Below are 25397 nucleotides of genomic sequence, written 5' to 3'. Positions count from 1 at the left end.
ATCGAATTCCCATGCAATGGCACTGATGAGTTTTTCATTATGTCTTTCTTATGAACATCTTTCATTTCTATCTATTATGCTTTTCATTTTGTAGACATGTATGATGGCGACAATTCGTTTTATTTCACTCTGTACCCATTTCATCTCTTGCTTCATTATCACCAACTCAGTTTTCAAATTTGGCATAATTTTTTCACTATTATTCACTTTCGCTATTTTACCATCAGTAACACATGCTTTTCGCCATCAGCTCTGTCCACCATCTTACCGTTAATTGCACTCTGTTTTCCACCATAATTCTGGCATGCTTTTTTATCACTGGCCACATACTTTTCTTTGACATCAGTTTGACATGCTTTCTTATCATTTGCACAATCTTCTTTGATTTTGCTTCACTTATGATGCCGTGCTTCTTCACTGATTCAAATAAACTTTGAATCCAAGTAACTATCGCACTTCCTGCATACCCACACTTGCTCCTTTCTCTTATTACACCTCTCTACATAAACGTTAGCAAACATCTTCCCATGCACACCTATTACACTCATGGTACTGTATCATTTTTGAAAAATCAATGCCATTCACTTGTATTTCAGATGGAGTGAACTTGTTGGATAAATGGAACAGGTTAAGTTATTCCATAAAAAACTTAAATGGAACATGATATGACTAAGGACATCTCCAAATGTTTAAGTGTCATGGAATTTCTGTTTGTGAAGTGTGTGGTAAAAAATACTACACAAAACATGCGAGAACATGGATAATTTGCTAAACTTGTAGCTGCTGAGCTCCACACAGCATATAATGATCTTTAAAATTGCATTACACTGGTGATGCACACCACAAAGGACATTAATAGCGGACAAAGAAGGCCCAACAGTATTCAGACACCCTAAAGATAGAGCCAATGGTGATTAAAAAAATTAAATGCTTTTATTTAATTTAATAATTAAATCCTCCAAAAGGAACTAAAATTTATCCCATGCAATATACTGTGCAAATAAAAATGGCTGGATTACCACCAAAATTATGTCAGAGCACACTAAACATCCGTAAACCTAATGGATTGTAAAATTCTCTTCATTCTGGATAACTGATCAACTTATATGTGCGAAGGTTTCTGTGGTTCAGTAGTTTGAGAGATAGACTCCGGTATTGAGACCACATGTTTATTAAATATGAACAGGATATGTGAAAACCCGACAAGTTTCGTAAGTCATATGACTTACATCATCAGGGGCACTGGTGTATAAAAAAAAGGTTAAACACAACTAACAAAGATTAAATTCATAGTCCATTAGATGTTTCTAACTGTAAGATTGTTATTTGTTGTCACGTTCTGTGCTTCAGTGTGTTATGAGATCTGAGGAAGTTAGATTTTTTATGAATGCCGACCACACTTGGTGTAATATCAAACTTTGGTTTTTGTTGCACTGTGTAGGAATTCTAATCAGGCCTAGCTTTTCACACAACTTCCACTGGCCATAAAGTACTTCAGGAAAAAACGATCATGTCATATATTGATAAAATCTGTTTCACAAGGAAGTGGCAAAAATGCTTAGAATTCCTACACAGTGCAACAAAAACCAAGGTTTAATATAACACCACGTGTGGTCGGCATTTGTAAAAAATCTAACTTCTTCAGATCTCGGACATAACACATGTGAAGCACAGAACATGACAACAAATAACAATGTTCCAGTTAGAAACATCTAATGGAATATGAATTTAATCTTTGTTAATTGTGTTTAACCTTTTTTTATACACCAATGTCCCTGATGATGTAAGTCATATGACTTATGAAACTTGTCAGGTTTTCACGTATCCTGTTCATATTTATTAAACATGTGGTCTCAATACTGGAATCTATCTCTTGAACTGATCAACTTACTCCAGAGCTGAACTCTTGTGTAAGAAAAATGTTTATATAGTGTATTCACCACCAAACTGTACATCCCTTATCCAACCTTATGATTACTGTGTTCTATGAATCACTAATTGTTCATGAAACATTTGTTAGATGTCGAAATGCTAAACAAACCTGTAAAGTGTAAGGTTAGTGTGTAAAGTGTAAAGTGTTAGCATAAGAATATGCATTTTGGGGTGAAAAGATTACCAGCTGTATACCACATTGGTGGAACTGTACTCCAGGAAATTGACGAAGCCAGAGAGTTGAGAGTGTTAGTGGAAAGGGAGTTAAAGTTTAGGGGGACACATAGCAAAAGTGGCTAAAGCAGCTCCTCAGATTACTTGGTTAATGAATACTTTGACGAGCAGAGACAAGCAGGTTACTGTTCCTCTTTGTCGAGTCTTGATAAGACCCCATCTTAACTATGTGTGCAGAACTGGATACCAGGGTTTCTTGGTGATGAAAATGGTAACAGGTTTATGGAATAAACCTTACAAGAACAGATGTTGAAAGTTTATTTTCCACTTGGTTAGAGTATAATAAATTTAGTTTAATCCTTTATCCAAGTGTGAGCAAACAAAGTTTGCGCCTGAAAGTATCTTCAGGACTGGGTTAAGGTGGTACACACCAGGGCAACTCCTTGCAAAGGTGGAGCAAGCTACCAACACTCCTATCCTAGTATCTCCTATAATGCAAAACACATCTCCTTGCGGATATGTCTATTTTGTTATGCATTAAGGGAAGGGCCACTACCCAGACCGGTTTCGACCTTTATTGAGGTCTCTTCAGTGGGAGCCAGGCCCAAGTCGAGATATCAGGCAGAAGCATTTGCTTCTGCCTGATATCTCGACTTGGGCCTGGCTCCCACTGAAGAGACCTCAATAAAGGTCGAAACCGGTCTGGGTAGTGGCCCTTCCCTTAATGCATAACAAAATAGACATATCCGCAAGGAGATGTGTTTTGCATTATAGGAGATACTAGGATAGGAGTGTTGGTAGCTTGCTCCACCTTTGCAAGGAGTTGCCCTGGTGTGTACCACCTTAACCCAGTCCTGAAGATACTTTCAGGCGCAAACTTTGTTTGCTCACACTTGGATAAAGGATTAAACTAAATTTATTATACTTACAAGAACAGGTTGAAGATTTGTGGGTTAGAGAAGCTGTTGATGGGTGGAAAAGGGTGATATGATTGAGACATACAAATTACTGAAGAATTTTTACAATATTAATTCAGGGGAAATTTTTCGGAAGAGGTCTGGTGATGGGAGAACTAGAGACCCACCTTGGAAATCAGTAAGAGTGTAGTTAGCAAAGGTGTTAGAACTAGGTTTTTTGCTTGGAGAGTGGTAAATGAGTGGAATAGGTTGACGGAGTCTGTTGTGATATGACTATGAATGAGTTAAAAGCAAAGGATGATAGATACTCTGCAAATGCTAAATAGTTCTGGATATGATGTTTAGGACCTCCCTTGATGAGTTTAAGGACTCCTTGGAGTAGCCAATAATAATAATAATAATAATAATAATAAAGACATTTATGAAGGAATTTAACATGAAAGAAGTACTTCAGTTCAATGCCTAGTGCCTGGAAGAAGGTACAAGCATCAACACAGTCCATAACTTAGGGTGGCATCAGTTTCTGCATGTACTGATGTTTGATAATTCCTTGATGAAAATTTTGGCAATGACTTTAAAGGATTTAATATATATCAAAGGAAAATAAGTTGTTTGAATGCCTGAGTAAGCAAAAGTGTTATGAGATATGTTGATGCCAAGGATATAGCAAATAGGCTTGATGAAGAAACATCTGCTTTTCATTACTATACCGACTCTGAATATGTATTGTCTGAATTCTAATTATTATTTTTTTTTTTTCAAAAATTAAATTTATTAAGATGACAGCGAAGAAAATGAAATAGATGTATATGAAAACTTACTACTGACAAGTTAATTGGACTGATGGATGAAAAATTACAGAGAATGATTAAAGTACATTAAACAACTTCACCTGGATGAAATTTTTCAAAACATAGTCAAAAAGAATGTGTGTCAGAGCAGTAGGTTTACATCTCATAATTCTAACTTCAACTTTAAGCACAGCAGATGTTCATCCCCTCCAACATCAAAGATCTATGATGAACCAATTAACTATGAAACAGTAATCCAGACTAACCTCAGTTTCCAGACCTTTGTGATTAGCTTCGCAATCCCAGTAAAATTTCAAATTTGAAAGCAATGTGAGTGGTGCTCTTGCAATATTCTTTGCAAGTACAGCAATTAATAATCCTATCTTCTTTTATACTGTACTGATAAATCTGTATCATTTCTACTTGTACTGTATATGTATTTCATTTAATCATTTAATTTATATTTAACATCTGATTTTCTCATTTGATAATATTTATAACATTTGATTTTTTTTTAGACTTTCTGAAACCAAGGTTGTCAGAAAATTTGTGGTATACCTGTCTATCGATTTAATAGATGCTTTAATTTTTTTAACGAAAATTTTATTCCAGATTTAATTTTTTTTTATCATCATCATCATCATCATCATCATCAAATTCCTGCCATGTACCCTCAAGGGGTGTACAGGATATGACAGTACTACATGAAAAAATTACATCATTACTAACTTCCTATCTACAATTTTCCTCCAAATCAGTCTGTTACTTGTCAAGACTCCAACATTATCAGATCTTATATTTCTATCGTCTAAGGCACTTTGTACCGTATCAATCCACCTATATCTTGGTCTTCCTCTGGGTCGTTTTCCTGCCAACCTGGCAGAGAACACTTGTTTTGCTAATCTTTCCTCTCCCATTCTATTTAAGTGACCATACCATCTGAGATTAGCTCTGCTAACGCATTCCAGGATGCTGACAATGTCAAGTTCTTTTCTAATATCCTCATTTTTAATATGATATTGCCATTGATGCCATCTGTTCACGCCTCTAATCTTTCTCAGGACTCTCATATCTGCGGTCTCTAGTGTTTGGTCAAGTGTTTTACTTCTGACCCAGCTCTCAGATCCATAAGTTAAAATTGGTTTGAACACAGTCTTGTATACAGCTAATTTAGTGTTCCGACTAATTTCTTTCTTATTCCATATGAATTTATTCAATTGACTTCCCACGATACCAGCTTTGCTGATTCTGTTGTCTATTTCTATATTTAGTTTACCATCTTTAGTAAAAATTGTGCCTAAGTAGCTGAAATGGTTTACTTGTTCCACAGGTTCTCCATTCACAACACAGTTGACATTTTCAATGATTCTGCCTATTTTCATTGTCTTTGTCTTTTTATTGCTGACCTTCATACCATATCTATTACAACAGCAATTGAATTTAGTCAGAGAATCTTGCAGACTTGTAGCGGATTTATTTAGAAGTATAACATCATCTGCATAAAGCAAAGAGCTGACATTAACATCTCCAATTTTGATATCAGGTTTAATACCACATTCCTTCATAATGTGATCCATATAGATAATGAATAACAGAGGGGATAATGTACATCCTTGTCTCACACCAGATTTAACATTAAACCATCTTCCTGTACTTCCTTCAATTCTAACTGCTGACTCACAACTCAAATAAAGACTAAGTATTGCTTGATATAATGCCCCATTGACACCATATAACTGCAGCGTATTGAATAGCTTCTCTCTTGGCACCTTATCATATGCCTTTTCCAAATCGACAAAACTTAAATACAGATCTTTGTTATATTCCCATGCTTTCTCGACTATTTGTCATAAAGTGAAGATCTGATCCTGACAGCCTCTATTTGGCCTGAATCCAGCTTGTTCTTCACCAAGCTTTTCTTCCACAATTCTTCTCAACCATTTCTCAAGTATACTTGCATAGATCTTACCAGGAACACTAAGTAGGGAAATACCTCTGTAATTCTCACATTCAGTTTTATTTCCCTTTTTATATATGGGTACTATGAGAGCTCTACTCCAATCATTGGGAATTCGTCCCTCCGTCCAGGCTTTCTGAACTATGCAGTGCAGCCACTGTAAGACTCTTATACCACCATACTTTAGCATTTCTGGTCGAATATCATCTACTCCTGCTGCCTTTCCACATTTCAAGCCTTTGATGGCTTTTTCTACTTCAAGTATGGATATGTATTCCTGACTGCATGCCTGGTCAGTGTTTTTTATCACTGTGCTGTCATCACTGCTTGTTTCATTTAGCAGTTTTTCAAAGTAATTACTCCATACTTCAAGGATATCTTTTTCTCCTGTTTTCATTTCACCTTTATCATCTCTAATTCCTTTTACAGCACTCTTTCCTCCATTCCTAAGCTTCTTCAACAACCTCCAGAATATTTTGCCACTTTCTTGATATTTATTTTCTATATTCTTGCCAAAGTCCTCCCATGACTTTTGTTTAGCTAGTTTTACACAGTGTTTAGCATTCTTGCATTTGTCTCTATATTCTCTAAGAGCAAAAGCTGACTTATTTGCCAGGAACTTTTGGTATGCTTTCTTCTTTTCCTTCACTGCCTCTTTAACTTCCTGTGTCCACCAGGGAGTTCTGATTTTTTTTTTATCCTTACAAACAACCTCACCACATGCCTCTCTGGCAGAATCAATCAATGTTTTCTTCAGAGTTTGCCACTGAATCTCCAAGGTTTGGTTCCTGTTCTCAAACTCTTTCATTTTTTCTTCAATAATCTTTGTGTATTTTAGTCTACAGTTCACATCTGAGAGCTGCTCAACTTTTATTCGCTTTAAAACTTTCTTACATGTTATTCTTTTCAATATGAAATTCAATTTTATCCTGCTCAAGACTAAATAGTGATCACTTCCAATTTCAAATCCTCTGTACACTCTGGTGTCCTGCACCAGGGAGAAAACATCACTATCAACAATAACATAGTCAATGAGACTTTTCTTATTCCTAGCCTCTTCTCTCCATGTGAATTTGTGCACATTTTTATGTTGGAACATGGTGTTAGTAATAACCAGTCCATGTCCTGAGCAGAAATCCAACAGATATTTGCCATTATTATTAGCTTTGCTCTTTTCTCCAAATTTTCCCAAAAAAATTTTTTTTTTATTATAATTTTTAAAATAATTCCCTCTTAAAAGTGTATAAGAGAAATACCTGAATAATAATGAAAATTCAATGGATGTTTTTATTATATAACATTATTTGAAATAGGGTTTTTATTTATGGAAACATCAGAATACCATAGAGTTGCACAAATCAGCAAGGCTGGGGAAAGAAGACTCTGACTGTATTCACTAAATTAAATGTCTAAATTTTAAATATACAATTTTGAATTAATACTTAATATTCATGATTAGTTAGACTATATTTGGCATTAGAATCAAAAATTAATCTGAAAATTAATTAATGAAAGAAAGTATTCTAACTAAAAGGTAGGGCTAAAAAACTAATCCTCTAAAGTTAGTTGCTTTACTTATTAGTAATTATACTAACTTACTAAATTTTCTAAGTTTGAGATCTGCTTTCAAATATATAAAATATTTCAGAGGAGAAAAAAAAAGGTGGGGAGGGAACAATGCAGGAAATGGTTCATAGAGTATATTGTTTATATCCAATTAAAAATTAGCATATTTTGAAATAAATCTAGATGGTCCTGTCTGAGGGGAAGGTATCTCTGCTCTCCACTCAACAGACTATACATTTGAATCACACTGTAGGCATGAATGTTTGTAAATATCTTTAGCTAACAAATGAATTTCATTGCTCAATGTGAAACAAATACCCCATTTAGGCTGACACAGTACTAATATGTACCATAGATATATGTACTATAAAGTTACAATCTTTCACAGCTGTGATTCACATTAAAAAAAAATGAACAAAAGAGAATGCATGTGCATGTAAACACACATACACAGAATTTAAACATACTTTACAATTTTATAATTAAATCCTGGCAATTAGATTTAGATATCATTGATTTTTTATAGTCTTTCTTTTCCCTCAAATGGTATGACTTACCTACACCATATGTTTTAACCATCTGAACCAGTATATTGTCTTCAGCAGCACTCCAACGACTATACTTCAATTCTTCTGCTAATGCATTTAAATATCTATAAAATATTTAAAAGCAGTTAAAAAATTCTTGCTCTCTCACAAAAAGAGTAAGCGGTAATCATCAAAGTGACAAGGATTACTTTCCTTGTCCAAACCAAGATTTATATAATCATGCAAGTCTCCTTAAGCTAACTCAGATCTGCACATGTATGGTTACTGAAAATGTCAGATACCAAAGCTGTAGTAATTATAGAGAAAAAAAAAACATATAAGTGTATCATATGGCATACAATTGGATGAAATTGTATTAATTATATGACAGCATAATAAGCTATGTACTTTGGTGAATAATAGTGAATATACTTTTTCAAATTATATATATTGCCACCCATGATATCTCTCTTCCATCAATTAATGCACTAAGTGAAATCACATTAAGCAAATGTAATAAACAATAGGAATAATTATAATTATAAAAATTACAGTATAAGATATATTAGAGGAGAAAATCATCAAAGTTAATAAAAATCAATTGCTTAAATTTTTTATATAATGTCTAAACATTTGAATGAGGTACTTTTTGACAAAAAAATTAAGTAAAGATGTTTGAATAGTGCTCGACTTTTTCATCTTGTCATGCAATTTGCAATAGCTGATGTTCGCTTTATCAAGATTTCGGTGGGCTTCGAAGCTTTGTTCCATATCAGGATCAGCATCAAACAAAATTTCCTTAGCATACTTGATGGGATTGAAAACTAGCTCAAGTTCTTTTGCCGTTAGCTTCTTAGTAGTAACATTCTCTTCTTGTTCGCACTCCTTATCTTTTTCTTCATATGCATGCTGTTCTTCTAGCTGAATGAGATCATTCCCGGTTAACTGTTCTGAATGGGAATTGAGCAAGTTTCTCACATCTTCGTTATCCAGTTCATTAAATCCAAGTTCTTTTCTAATTGTGCAGATTTTTTCAAAATGTTAGATCTTGGATTTCGCACACGATATACTAACATAAGCTTGAGTTTAAAGTCGCCTTCTGCATTGCCTGCTAATAAAAGCGTAAGAGAATCTTTAGATACTTTGTATCCTGGTTGAGATATTTCAGTTTTAGCCAGGTATTAACTAAGTTTTTGTTGGTATATGCTTCGAAAAGAGACCAATTTCATTGATGTTGAATATTTGCCGATTGTCATAATCACTCTCCTGAATTATCCTTTGCAATTCTTCACGAAATGCAAAACTTGACCACAGAATCTTTACCAGGAATAGCAAATTCCCCAGTTATTCTTACGTTATGCAGTCCAGTTCAATTTTTAAACAGTCAAACCATCTTAAACTCGCAGTAAAGCTTTCACATTTCTCTTGAAATTTTGCCTCTTTCAACGAGGTAAAAATATAGAGAACTTTTACCTGAATATTCCCTGTACTAAGAAGTATTCTTTTTTGATTTATAATCCTCAATCCAGAATGATAGAAGACACTCTATCTCGATCCTTAAATGGCTTCTATTTCAGATGATCTGCATGCTTAAAGATGCAGTAACAACTTTTCCTTGTTCTTTGTATTCTTTGCTCTTATTTAATATAGTCCAAACTGTAGACTCACTGTATCCCAAGTCTCACATAATCATTGTATTACTAACGCTACTCTGATGTCGCTTAAAGTGACAGCGAGCAGAAAAGCTTCCAGTTTTTCTGCTTGCTGCAGATTGGTGACAAAAAATTTCGTGTAACGTAAAAAAATCATGTTAACTGGATAATCACGTGCTTAAAGCAGGAACTATTATCACTTCATTCAATTCACGCTGATTGTTGCACATATTGAATTTGCATTAAGCGAGGTTTTCCTGTATACTCTACTATATATCAGCGCTTTATATACAGTCTAATGTGACAGCTAAATATTGTTTTATAACTACAAACTGTCTAAGCCAGTGGTTCCCAAACTTTTTCGATTCTTGGCACCCTATGTTAAATTCTAACAATTACACTTTGCAAAATAGCGAATAATTTTTTTAAATTAAAGAGTTTATTAAAAATAAATAAAACACGTACTTAAGATCAAAAAATGTAATTGAACAAATTCAACTAATTATCATTAGTGGGATGGTTGAGCCTGTTGACCACTGCACATTTTCTCAAATCTTGGAATCAAACCGGACACGTCACCCTCATTTCCTTCTCGACATTGCTTTTTCGTGCGATACTTAGTTTTTATCACAGTGCCCGCCGAAAATCCAGCTTCGCACAAATAAGAAGTCGCAAATGGAATTCAAATTCTCTGAGCTTTTTCACTCTTCTTCTTCTACTACACGTTATTCCCGCTTCCCATGCAGGGTCCGCGTGTTACTTTAGATGCGACTTCTTGTTAGTACTACTCCCAACCGACCCGTCGCCTGGTCTGCCGCTGGGGGAGATATATTTTTGACTGTAGAGGCGTATGTTCATGGGGCCGGTTTGCCTGTTTGCGGGATGAAAAACGCCAGATAAACTGGCGGAAAAAACCCTACTGACCGTGCCCAAGACCGGCTAACTTGGCTATGCCTGAGGAAGATCCTCAAATTCCTCACGTCTACAACGGGAATCGAACCTGGGACACTCCTTCCCCAGGCATATGTTTGCGAAGCGCAAAGCCACTAGGCTAACCACGCGGTTTCTCTGAGCTTTTTCACTCAGAAGGGGATATTCATCTTTTATTGATATCCAAAATTCAGTTAATTCCATGCTGCTAAATTTTGTTTTCAACATATTGTCACAAGACAACTCAATAAGCTTCTCTTCTTCTGCAGCAGTAAATTCAGATGGAGCACTGGCATTAAATGGATCTTGAATCCATGCAAATTTATCGATATTATCATTTTGAAAATATTTCTCAAACCAGGTGATAAGCTGTGATAAGTGTTCTTCAAAAATGGATTTCATACCTCGAGAGAAATCAACTCCATTGGAGGTCAAAAACTGTTGCAACAAGGGGAAACATTCTTTGCCTCCATCTTCATTCATTTTTCTTTTCCATAGTTTTAGTTTTTTTATAAAAGCTGAAATTTTCTCAATCGACTTTAAAAGGTGCATGTTGCATCCCTGCAGGGAGAGATTTAGAGCATTCATCTTTTCAAAAATATCACATAAGTATGCAAGTTTTACCAAAAAATCTTCATTCACAAAATTTTTGGTATACTTGTGGTCCTCCTCTTTAAGAAAAAATAAATTTCCTGTTACAGTTCAAATGTACGAGACAAAACATTACCACAAGAGACCCATCGCGAAGTGCTGTAGTACAACAAAGACGTGTGCTCGGATCCCATATCCTCACATAGTTTTTTTGAAAAACCTTGCCTTCAACGGCCGAGTTTTTATAAAGTTTACTACATTCACTACATATTCTAAGACCTGGTTTAATGTAGGACTCAAATATTTTGATGTGAGTGCTTCCTTGTGAATAACACAATGGATCCACAGTGCATCAGGGGCTTGCTTCGAATAAGTGCCTGCAATCCTCCATAATAGCCGGGCATAGAATGAGCACCATCAGTACAGACACCAACACACTTAGTCCAGTTCAAATTATTTTCGGATATAAAAGTATCAAGGATTTCGAACAAGTCTTGAGCCTTAGCACCAACAGTGATACTTTTACCAAAGAGAAGGTCTTCTACAATGTTATTACCATCTATAAACTGTACATAGCAAATCAAGTGAGCATCATCATTATTATTATCTGTGGCCTCATCCAGCTGCAACCCAAATTCCTTCCCTTTTATTTTTTTCAATTAATTGATTATTGAGGTCCTCCGCTATGTGCTGTATTCTGTGACTGATGGTGTTATTGGACAAAGGCACTTCCCAGCAGACTCACCGATCATAATGTTCACCATATCTACAGCAGCTGGTAGAATGAGTTCTTTTGCGATGGTATGAGGCTTCTTATATTTTGCTATTCTATGTGCCACCTTGTAAGATGCTAGCAAAGCACTGCTTAGTACTGATGCCTGCTTATAAAAACTGCCTTTTTATTGATTTAACTCTTTTAACTTTCTGGTAAAGTAGTCACGAGATGTACTAACCATGCTGGGATGATTGGTTTCTAAATGGCGTTTCAACTTACTTGGTAGCATGCACTCTGGTGCCAAAACTGTCATACACAGTACACATTGTGGCCTCCCTTCACTACTGACTTCTGTTGACGTAAAACCAAAGTCCAAATAACTGTCATCATATTTTTGATATTTATGCTTCTTCACACTCTTGCCACTATTTGACAGTGTGCCCTCTTTATTTTCTCTCTCACAACGCTTATTACTGTTTAGTAAAAACTGATCCATTTTTAAAAATACATACGAGAAGAAATACTTCAAAAACTTCACTTGACTAAATCACAACAATATTCAGTTGATACAATCTCTGAAAACTAATTCAACACTAAGACTGTGCGAAACCAACAGCTATTTATATACGAACACAAAGTACTGAGAAACTACTAAAACAATCGAGAAACTTAATTATTGTAGAGTGCCATAAACAGTTATTACTAAGTGAGTTACTGGTTTGCACCAGCTCCACTAGATGTCGCATCCTATCACATTGAATTGAAAATGGAAATAAAATTATGAAAATTTTGTAATCGCAGCGCACACTTTGGGAACTACTGGTCTAAGCTACTGATTCATGTTACAAATTTTTTCATTTAACGACACCACTTTATTTTTGTTATAAATTCTTAGCTCTTGAGATATGAAAAAGTGTATGATAAAGTTAGGTGATAGAACTGAAGACTTGTAATATGTAAGATAAACCAACATGTTAATGCTTGATGCAATCATTCATCTAGCTCCCTAATTCTCCCATAAGTATCCTCATCATGAATGTCTACTATGGATGAATGTCAACTCTGCTGGCATACAGATGAGGAATATTTATGTAACCAAAGGCTGAAGATAATAACAGAATAGAGAACAGAATGATATACATTTATATAAATAACTAGTTTCATCCTTCCTACAAAAGATCTCTCAGTGCACCGAATTACAAAAGATATTTATAAATAACGCTGGAATTAAGAGATACATTATTATAAAAGATTCTAGTAATTTAAAATAGTTCTATGCATATACCTACTGTAGTTAGATCATCATTTTGTAGTAACGGACAGAAAGATTAAAGCTTGAATTCATATTTACTCTTCCTGTTGATAAAAGAAATGGTACGATCATTCTCAACTTAGTTGAGTATGATAAGATCTAACTATGCTATGTGGAGATGTCTTTCTGTATTAAATAATGAATCTACAAAAAGAATTTAAGAAGAAAAAAAAACATTAATAAACTCCTTCAAACACCATATGAATTCACAAAAGATACACGATTGCCCTAGAGCTCTTCATCTTTATGGGGGTTCCCAAAATTCACAAAGAAGACACTTCCATACTATAGTTAATTAATGACGAAACCGAGTCCCTAATTTAGATTCCGTATGAATATTTAACAAGGCTATTAAAAGGTGTAACAGGACAGACATCATTATTCATAAAAACTATGAATGCCGGTAACAACATCCATCTTGAAAAAGATAACATCATAGCAAGGTCATGAGAGCAGCATTGGCTTTGTGAAGGATCAGTCATGCTTCAGTAATTTATATTAATTTTTTTATAACAGAGTGAAAAGTGAGACAACAGAGTAGCCAAAAGCCATCTTCTGGCTACTCTTATATGGAAATATGACTTCTGCATTACTTCAACTTAAGTATCACCTCTGGGTCTGGCTCCCACTGATAAGACCTCAATTAAGGTTGAAACTGGTCTGGGTAGTGATTCTTCCCATAATGCATAGCATTATACATGTCTGCAAGGATAAGTGCTTTGCACTATGGGATACTAAGGCAAGTGATGCGAAGTCATTAGCTTCTATATACAAGTTTCCCCAGTCCTGAAAATACTTCAGGTGCAAACTTTGTTTGCTTACTTGGATAAAGGATTAAACCAAGTATATATGATATCTTGGTATGTTTAATTTATAGGATATGAGGATGGCTGATGGGCAGATACTAAAAATTAGTATATAGAGGAAGAGAATCTGGGAGAAAGCAAGTGATGTGACACAAGGCTCTGGCACAAATCTGTGCTTGGACTACTACTGTTTATTTGTACATAAATGATATAGGAAATAATTTTAAGGAAATATTCACTTCTTTGCTGATGATGCAAAACTGCATAAATGGCTATTTGATCACAGCAATATAGAGAGCCTGTGGGATGGTTTAAATAGGCTGATAGTATGGACAAAAGATAATGGGTATCAATTTAATTTGGAAAAGTATAAAGTTATGTATTTTTGGAGAAAAAGATTACAAAGTGAGTACGACAGTGATGGAACCATACCCCAGGAAACTGATGAAGCCAGAAATTTGGGGGTGGTAGTAGAAGAAAATTGGAAGTATAAAAGGCATATTGCTAAGATTGCCAAGGTATACTGACAGGAATACTTGGTTATTGAAAAACACGTTAACAAGCAGTGATGTGGAAGCTATCATTCCTCTTTATAAGGCCTGCACGTGTCTATACCTCGATTATTGTGCTTGGACTACTGCTGTTCAATTTCTACTTTTGTGTCTGGTCACCTGGGATGAGGAGGTAGCAGAGAGAATGTAAAAGTAAGTAACCAAGATGGAAGTGTCTGTGGATTGCTCCCTATGAGGACAGACTGAGGATTTGTGGATTGCAAAAGTTGGTTGATAAGCAAAAAAGAGGAGATATGATAGAAACATTTAATTTACTATAAAAAGGGTTTTGATGCAGGATATTATTTCAGCATTTGGATAGAAGGGACAAAACAAGAGGTCATTCCTGGAAATAATAATCAGGTTAGCAAAGTTGTGAGGACTAGATTTTTTGCTTAGAGAGTGGTGAATGAGTGGAATCAGTTGCTAAAATCATTTGTCAGTCCTTTGTCAATCAACACACATTTACCAATGTGTACTGACACCAAAACCTTATAAAGCTGTTACGAGATAAAAAGTTACATGCCAATGAAATAGTACAATAGAGATATCGTATATAAAAATAACTTAGGACCAGGATCAGGAAGTTTGCCATTTCTCTAATTTTGACTAACATGTATATGAAAGCATCTGAAAAGAAAATGAAGCATATACACTCAAGCCCAAATTATGGAAAAGATTTCTTGATGACTTCTCCTTAATATGGGGCCCTGCTCAGGAATCCCTTCAAAATTTTTTAAACAATCTCAATAACCAGTGTCCCTACATAAACTGCAGTGTACTAGACTAGGGTATAATGCTTTACTTCCTTTCCTGGAAATAAAACCAGAATCTGTCTGAAAAGCTAAAAAATCCTCTCTGTAGTAAATAAACCCACAAAGATACCTTCATGCTGATTTGACACTATAAACTTCGAAAACAAGTATAATTTAAATTCTTATACCACATATTCAATCATCGTTTTATTGACAATGATTCAGTAAAATATTTCCATTTTCTTACTAATACTTTCCTACAAAACAATTATGAATAACGATCAAAGAGGCTTCTCAGCAGACAAAATTCTCATACACTGAAAAAAAACTGGAATTTATATTTCTTTTCCCTATATGAGACCCATTACTAAAGCAGCCAGAATCCTCAAAGAGGATTCTTAAAGAAATTAAAATATCATTCATCTTGTCATCAAATGAAAATCCTTAACTTGAAATATTCACTGGTATTTATTGCTTATTGTGTTACTGTAATACGCCATCCTATCATGATAGAAAAATCTGTGATTCAACTACTTGGGATGCAAAAGGGAATGCACCTATGCAACACATGCAGAGGGATAATTTAAATGACCAGAAACGAATACTGTATTTGTTAATGCTACTGTTATAATTTGTGTACCTGAAGAAATTCTTTATAGTAACAGTGAAAGTAGTCATTACATTTTCATCACAGAAATGAATTAAGTTTATAGACATACATATCAGTATACTTTATCATTCTTTCCATCGGAATTTGCCTCCCCCCCCCCAAGAAATGATACAATAAGTATATGGGATTTGTATAAAGCATTATACAAACTAGTTATTTTCATACATCTTAATATATACCATTACCTCATCTTTGCATACCTGGCCATAACATCTGAGTCTAACTCATTAAGTTCCTGTAAGACAAGGATAATTAAAACAGTACTTTTTTTTTTGCACAAAATATGTATCTTAGGCTGATCCCCCCCCCCCCCCCACACACACACATCCAAGTGTAATATGAAATTTAAACAAATGTGTAAAAATCAGTTTTAAGCGCATCGTTAGAAGGATGTTTTGTTTGTAATTGATATTACACAATGTTGTAAGAGTAAATTCAATGATGAGTTATAATTATTGTCCATTTACTTACATAGTATTTTGAACATCTACCCATCAATTATCCCATCCAAAATTCCATTAATGTTAAGATAAATGGTCTGTCAGTCTGTCATGCTTTGCAGGTGGGGAAAAGTCGTGTCATCTCTATTAGATTGGCTAACTAACATTTTAGAGGAAAAAGTCATCCTGAACATTCCTTGCAGCCTAGAATTGAATTTCAACTAGAATGTTTTGAACAAGAAGGAATTATCATTACCCAAGTACTGTGGAAATGATCTACTAATTATATGTTTTAAATGTAATAATTTTTTACACGATTTTTATTTTTTATTTGCCAACCTTTCACGGCATTGCGAGTTACTTCGGCCAGGCAGAAAATCTTGAATTCTTATCCAATGTTTGCCATATTTCTTTACAGCTGCTATTAGAACCTAGAAATATAATTAAAGTGAAAATAAGTTAATGCACTGATTATTTAATTTTTTTATATAGAATAAGTAAATCTGATAATACATCATCATTACTTATGATTCCATATAAGTAATGATGGCTTATAATTTGACACCAAAAGTGCAACAGAACATGGACTTTTGAAATAAAACATAAAACTCAATAATTTCTTAATTATCCTATCAATTCTAAACTTGAATGGGTATGAGATTACTTGAAAGAACTACACAGCAGAGAGTAATACATGATAGAGTGAGAACTATAGATTGGAATTCTTTTCTAATACCAGATAATGCATTTTTTTTTTTTCTTAATGGTAATTCAAAACATTCTAGGAGATACCATGAACATTTATCATTTGGCTTTATTATAAGGGTCTCTTTAAAAAGATATCTGCTTATGTACTGAGAGATACTTTCTTGGTCTTCCTCTGCTTCCAATTGTTGGTCTCTAGAAGGTGAATGTTTATATATAGTGGTTGTTGATTTATATAAATGGTGATTTCACCATTTATATAAATGATGAAATGGTGTATGCTATGTGTAACCTAATACTGATTGAAGGCATATTGTTCTAAAGCTAATGATATTAAATGCACACTGAATAATAACATTCCATGTTTGGAAACCATATGGAATATGGTTTCCAAACATGGAATGTTATTATTCAAGACTGCATGTCTATATTACATTTTTGTGCTATATGTTGGTATTCTAGCTTGTAGTTTCAGTGAAATCAAGAATTTAGGAATTCTACATTAGATGCTAAATATGGTACTTTTTCTCTTGTGCTGTTTGAGGTCATGTTCCAAAGCTATTGATGATATTAACTGCTCGTTGAGTAGTAATGTTCCATGTCTGGGCATTACTTTTATGAAATTGAAGAACTTTGTGCTTTCTTTTCACTGCATCTGTTAAACTACCAGTGCAGGAACCAAGGCACTGAATATCTTTTACTTCTTCAAGAATGTGGTCATTTAGCTTAATATTTCCTTCTATTCTGTTCTTAGGTCTTTAGTTTTACTGCTGTCGACTGCCAACCCAATCAAATGTTGGTAAAGGATTAAAACAAGAATATAATTTCTTGTCAAGTATAATATCGTTTGTAATCTATTGGAAAAATGTTCTATAACTATCTCTGATCTGAAGTATTTAATGAAAACAAGAATATAAATTCTTGTCAACTATATATAGTTTGTAATCTAGTGGAAAATCGCTCTATAACTATCTCTGATCTGAAGTATTTAATGATATGATTCACCATTTTGTTAGTTATATATAGAAAATATGACTTCTGCATTGATTTAACCTTGGTACTTTCTTGTATCTAGCTCTCGTTGATGAGACCACAATAAAAGTCAAAGGCAGAGAAAGTCAACTCAAAGTGCTTAACTTAGAAAAGGCTGATCGCATGAATATCAGTCATCTGTGGTTTTCAGTTCCAATTGGTCTTTTGGTTGTGCAGCTGTATGACACTAGTGAGAAAGAAAAAAGATAGCCTTTGGCTCGATGATATAAAACAGATGAGGCTTTTTTTTCTTATCTCTCTACTATCTATTTTTCTTTTCTTCTAATACTACAGGCTCTCTTGCACCCCTATACTATTCTAGGCTAATGATGAACATCTCTTCAGTTTTTCACTTAATAAAGGTTGAAAACTGGTCTAGGCAGTGATCCTTCCTATAATGTTTTTACATTAAGGGATACCGAGGCAATTAATGATATAAAATCAACAGCATCTATATACCAGTCATGAAGATACATCACACACAAACTTTGTTTGCTTGTGCCTCGGTAAAAGTTTAAAACAAGAATATAATTTCTTGTCAAGTACACATGGTACTTTTTCAAGCTGCTTCAGGCCTAAATATCTCAATGTGTATGATGAAAATAATTATTACCTATCAATTTCCACAAACATTCATACCTCAGCATACCTCAGTGGGATTGTAGTTTTAATATAAATAAGTGCAAGGTTTACATTTTGGAGCAGAAATACAAGGCTGTGTACTATATTGGCAGTATCATACTGCAGGAAGTGGATGGGATTAGAGATGTGGAAGTGATGATTCACAGTAGACTGAATTTTAGAGGGCATGCTGCTAGTGTTGCAAAGGCTGCACATTGTAGTGCTGCTATGATAAGAAGTACTCTAACATGTATGGATCAGGAAGTGGTTGTGCCACTGTATAAAGCAAGGGTATGCCATCCACTCAGCAAGTCAGTCAGCCAACCAACCAAATCCACCTCGAAAAGATTCTTTATCCATATAGTAAAAAAGCTATTCTGATTTAGAATTTTTGAGCTAAATTTTTGATTTTAATAGTCTAGATCACACAATATTTAATTTTGAATATTTCGGGTAAGTGATATTAAACTATTGTAATATTTTGAAATTTAAATATTAATTCTTCATTGTCATTTTTATCATTTCATACTTTATTTTTTTCTTATATATATATATCCCATTATTGTTTGTATCTGTACTTTATATGTTCTTCTGTATTCTTTATGTTCCATTTCTATCAATCGTTTTGTGTTCATCAATATACAATGTCCTGCCATTTCCTTTTTTAGTTTCCATGATCATCTTTGTTCTATTTCCTGCAATTTTTTTAATGCATGGTTCCCATGATAGAATAAACATTGTTTTGTTGTCCATATATGATTGCCCAAAACTTCCTTTGCTTACTGACTGTGACAACAGTTAGTAAGCTAGGAAATTCAGTTCGCTATTGCAAAGATTTTGAACTTTTACTAATTTTGTAATGTTTGAGCTTAAAACAGCATTGGTTCTAAACACTTAGGCCACAACATTTTTGTAGTTTATTACAGCTCATCATTTGGTTATGGTATTGTTCCCTATGGTGTGCATCCACTATCTAATTAAGATATTAGCTTCCAACTCACAATTTTCTTGCAAATTAATCAGTGATTTGCCATGTCTCCAATACTGTCAGTACTTACATTGCAGTTTCTAATGCTAACCACATCATTCAATCTAAGTTTCTGGTGTTTCATTTGTGTGCCATTTGTGTATCAAACTGCAGTTTAAGTAAATTTCCTCTTCCATTCTATAAACTGAAGTGACCTATGTTATTTAACCTGCTCTATCATTCCTGAATGATAATGAATTCAATACTCCGGATTACAGATAGATGTTGGGAGTTTTTTCACTTGGTTATACTAAATTAAAGATGCCAAGAAATTATATTCTTGGTTTAATCCTTTATCCAAGTGTAAGAAACAAAGTTTGCACCTGAAGTATCTTCAGTATTTTCAACTTCAGTATCTTCTGCAACCCTACCACTCTTTTCTTGCAGTGCTTTCACTCCAAAATGTTAATATGGTTGTGCCTTATAATACATCTCATGCTGCATCGGTTGTTGTACAGAATAATCAGAGCTGTGCTCATGGATTATGCAGAGAGTCCTGTTCAAGAAATATATTATAGTCTCCAACAAAAGTCAGTGATATTGTGAATGAGGAACACAGTAAGTATAGGATTAATCTTAGAAGGGAAATTTACATAGACACATGGAATGTTCACGGTTTAGAAATGGGTACTCTTGTCTGTAAAGAGATGGAGAGGTATAAAATTGACATCCTGGGAATTACAGAGACTAGATAGAATGGAGAAGGGCAGAGCCGTCCCCAGATTAGATTGTGCCCTGAGGCAAATAAATAAATATCGCTCCTGATGGATTATAAGACAAAAATATAAGAAAATCTCCAATTGCTATTTTGTTTTTACTACAAGAGAAACATTAATGCAAAACGATCATGTAATAATATTAATTAAATGTTTGCTCTACGGGGATATCGCACAATAAAACTGTTTATAAGCTCTTCTAAATTTAAATTATAAGCTATGTCCTCCTCTATCGATATAGTTGCCAGACCAACCAATCTTTCTTGGGTTATTGCTGTTCATAAATAATTTTTAATCAGTTTAAGCTTGGAAAAACTTCTTTCCACACTTGCTACGCTAACAGGAATTGTTAGCGTAGTGACAGCACCCACCGCAATACGGCTGAAAGAGCGCCCTTATTAAGCTGCGCAGTGAGGCAGGCTGCCTCTATGCTACACCCTGTCGAAAGTACTGGAGAAGGGGTAGCTGTGATACTGAAGACAGTTCAGACATGAACCCTTCTTGGTTATAACCTCATTAATGACAGGATACTTTGTATCAGACTTAAGGCTCATCCTACCAATCTATCAATCGCAGTAGTTTATGCACCACACACACAGATAGGCCTGATGAAGAGAGTGAGGAATTCTATGAAAACTTACAGACTGTTTTGGACTGCCTACCAAGGAGAGATGTACTTTACATTTTAGGGGACTTTTAATGCCAAAGTGGAAAAGAGTATGAGAGTTAGGCCTGAGTGTGGAATGTTTGATCTGGGTATACCTAAGGCGAAAGACTGTTGGAAATTATCCATGCTAACAGATTATTTATTACCAATGCCTGCTTCCAGAAACACCTGAGATAGACATCTAACACTGATACTTGGACATCTATATTGATAGGTCAAGGCACCAGATTGTTACATCTTGGCTCTCCAGGGGTGGAAGACAAGCATCTCTGATATACATACTTTTCCTGGAATCAAATAAAACATTTGATCCAAGGCTGTAGACTACAGAAATCAGTGTTCTGAGAAAGATTAGAGAAGTGAATAGATGGAAACAATGGCAGAATCATATTAAAAATGAGGATAATTAGGAAAGAACTTGACACTGTTAGCATTCATAAATAAGTTAATCTATTGTTTAATGGTAACTTAAACAGAATGGGAGAGAGATTAGATTAGCAAGACAGGTGTCCTTTGCCAGGATGACCAGAAGATATAAATGAATTGATACAGTAAAAAGTGCCTTAGAAGACCAAAATATAAGATCTGATGATAGTGCAATCTTGACAGATAACAGATTAATTTGGAGGAAAAATGTTGATAGGATGTTAGTTATGAGGTAACTTTTTCATGTAGTACTATCATAATACCCTGTACATACTCTGAGGGGGCCCATGTCAGAAATTTGATAATAATGATGATCTTTTATTACATTTTGGGCTCAATGGCCTCATACCTGAGACTACTTATGATAGGGTGATTAATCCTATCTGCATTATCTGCTATGGCAGTAAGCTGTGTGTATTTTCTGACCAGTTTGCCTATTTTGCAGGATTTAAATTCCAAGTTTCCAGGAGGAAAACCTGCCACCTCTGTATGACACTGGCTAACTCACCACCAAATGAAAAGTGATCATAAATGCTCATTGCATTCTAAATGAGATTTCAATCCCAATCTATCCAACGAAAGGGTATCATCTATATCAACTGAGCTACAGAAGTAGCAAAGTAACAGAAGATAAACTGATTAATGATATTTAGTGGTGAAATCTCTGTTTACATCTCAAGATATGAGACTAGTTCTAAGAGCCAGCATACAATAACAACAGCAGCAGCAACAGCAATTTCAGAAAAACTTACAGCCATGTGAAATACCTAGCAGAGATGTCATGAATTATCATCATCATCAATTTCCTGATCTGTACTCTTAATCATGTAGGGTTATCATGCTACTATGACAACCCTACATGATTAAGTTTACAATATTAATCTCCAATCAAAAATTTTCCTCAAAATTACTCTATTTCTTGGGAGCACTGCAGTGTTGTCATATCTAACATTTAATGATTTTAAGAAATTTCTGACTGAATCAATCTACCTAGAGGTTGTTCTTTCTTTGGTGCTCTTTCCTGCCAGCATGCATCAAACACTTCTTTTACTAACCTTTTCTCACTAATTCCATTTAAGTGGCCATACCTATGTTTATACATTCTTGAATTCCAACAATATCAAGTTCCTTTCTATTATCTTCATTGTTAATGTGATTCTGCCATTGATTACTTTTGCTCATTTTTTTAATTTTTCTCCCCACATAACTTTGATCATGTGCATTATTTCTAACTCAACTCTCAGATCCATAATTTAAAACTGGTTTGAATACTGTCTTATATACTGCTAAATGAGTAGAAAGGATTATGTGTTGACAGTTTATTTTATGTATTAATTTCACTTATTTGTTAATATTTCACTGCTATTATATCCAGCATCTTCAGAGCACAAATAGTTTTAACAGTACACAAAACCACAACAATTTGGTATAATAGTGGGATTACTTTAAAACACTGTAACGGACAAAACAAGGAACCAAAGTCCTAATTGGTACCATCTCTCGTTGGTTAAAAAGACAGAAAAAACAAGTATTAATTTGATCTTAAAATGACTGTCTCCCACAGTTTTGGTATATTGATGTTCTGCTAGTCTGAATATTTTTATATTTTCCAAGGAGGTTGTGAACAGTTCTTCCTGTCTGTCCATAGTAAGCCAGGTCACAAGTACATGGCACTTCATATACTCCTGGATGCAATAAAGGACAGAGTTTGTCCTTAGGTGAACGGATGAAAGTTGCCAATTTTACATACGATTTAAATGTGGACCTGATATTTATTAAGCACTCTAGATATCTTTTCAGATGTGTCCTGAAGGTATGGGATCGTAATATTTTACTGTAGTCTTGTGTATTAGGTAATGAAGAGGATTTCTGGAGAGTATTAAATATTTTCTCTATCCTATTGGAATTATAGCCATTGGCTAAAAAAGTATGACGAAAGTAAGCAAGTTCAGTAGTATGATCATTGACAATGGAACAGATAGCTCTGGCTCTGTGAGTCAGTGTTTTGAGGATACCATATTTCTGAATTTCTCCATCCCTGACCCAGAATATTCAAATTAATCAAATTTACAGTACATGTAGGTTACTTTGTACGAAAAGGGAAGATATACAAACAAGATGGGATAGCAGTGGGCTTCCCCCTTTAGCCAATTTCTACATAGAACACTTAGACAACCTAACTGTGAATGCAGCTACTATCAAACTAGTGGACTGGCTGCACTATGTCGATGATGTGTTTTGCCATCTGGCCAAATAGTCCAGACACATTTTAGTGCATTTAAATAGCCCCAAAATCCATTTCATAATGGAACAGGAAACTAATGACTGTCTGCCCTTCCTAGATACACTGGTCACATGCCTTCTTTATGGTTCATTATCTTTTTCTGTTTAGAGAAAACCTACACCTTTCCTTTAGTGTTACACGGTGATCAGCATTCATTTTAGACAAATCATGGACTCGACGACCGTGTTAAAAATAATTATTTTAATTTCCCGATGTTTCAACCTTTAACTTTTACATGGACTATTTTGAGCAACATGTTCTAGTAAGGGAGGGATAATGGTGAGCCCCCCTATTGCTAACTTTTATATGGAATAATTTGAGCAACATGCTCTAGATTCTTCTCCTGTAAAACCCAAAGTCTAGCTTAGATACATTGATGATATTTTCGCTATCTGGCCCCATGGCTGCTAGACATTAGACACTTTTCTCAGCCACCTAAACAAATGACACAAATGCATACAATTCACAATTGAGACTGAAAAGTAGAACACACTTCTGTTTCTAGATACACTTGTCACATGTCTTCCTTCTGGCAAACTTTCCTTCACTGTTTACTGGAAACTGACACATACTGGGCAATATATATATATATATATACAAACTCCTTACCACCACCCAACACAAATAGGTGTCAATACACTAAAAAACATGGCTTTGAAGATTTGCTCCAATGAACAAGCACTTAAAGATGAATTAAAAGTTAAGAGCAATACATTCCTAACAAAATGGTTACAGCCAAAATACTATCAACAAATTTCTGTACAAGATCTCATTTAAAAACAAAAATAAACTAGACTACAATAAAATTATAGCCAATCCATAGATTAAAGGGATATCCATTTTTTCATTTTACACAAATTATGGACTCTACAACTGAGTTATAAATAATTATTTTAATTTCTCAACGTTTCGACCTTCATATTAAGGTCATCATTTGGAGTATACATCATGTTGGAGGCTTAATGGATATTTTTACAACACTTAAAAAGAATTAAAATAGACTTTAATGCTTCCTATATTTCGTCCTAGTCACTAGGACATCTACGGGGATTACAAAGAAATTAATGTAACATATGCACAAATAACAAACAATACTCAGTATTGTTTGTTATTTGTGCATATGTTACATTAATTTCTTTGTAATCCCCGTAGATGTCCTAGTGACTAGGACGAAATATAGGAAGCATTAAAGTCTATTTTAATTCTTTTTAAGTGTTGTAAAAATATCCATTAAGCCTCCAACATGATGTCCTCACAGCACTTAAGCCTCTACACACGTATTGGAGTATACATATATATATATATATATACAGAGACAAGCTAAACTACATTTCACATAGTATGCTGAAGAGACAATGATTTCATCAACGTTTATTCTACTGGCCTGACCTCTAGTGAAATTATAATAAATAAATGAAATAAAATAAAATAAATTAACTACAACAAAGCTATATTCTATTTAAGACAACATCAGAGAAACATTATTTCATATGGATAGTTTTGTTGGAGTGAAAATGAGGTCCTAATTTGACATGACAATTGTTATATTAGGTTTAGGATCCTGCATTACCTATGGTTCTATTTATAGTTAACTCTTAGAGAGAAAGGTTAAGTGGGTAAAATATGTGGCTTC

General features: G+C 34.4%; 1 protein-coding gene across 3 annotated transcripts in view; it reads right to left on the bottom strand.

Annotated features, from left to right (window-relative positions):
* The window catches only part of Pbp95 (proximal sequence element A Pbp95), a 353207-nt gene that overhangs the window by 98596 nt on the left and 229214 nt on the right, over nt 1–25397 (bottom strand). For all 3 annotated transcript variants that reach the window (XM_090414954.1, XM_090414955.1, XM_090414956.1), the window contains exons 13-14: nt 16626–16717; nt 7895–7989 (exon numbers count right to left, since the gene is read on the bottom strand). In XM_090414954.1, the coding sequence (XP_090271080.1) occupies nt 7895–7989; nt 16626–16717 (187 nt within the window). The remainder of the gene's footprint in view (nt 1–7894; nt 7990–16625; nt 16718–25397) is intronic.

This window comes from Typopeltis vanoorti, chromosome 26, assembly GCF_054136105.1.
Source record: "Typopeltis vanoorti isolate ZY-2024b chromosome 26, IOZ_Tvanoo_1.0, whole genome shotgun sequence".
Taxonomy (NCBI): Eukaryota; Metazoa; Arthropoda; class Arachnida; order Uropygi; family Thelyphonidae; genus Typopeltis; species Typopeltis vanoorti.
Note: the sequence above shows the minus strand (reverse complement) of the source record. Positions and strands in the feature narration are given on the sequence as shown.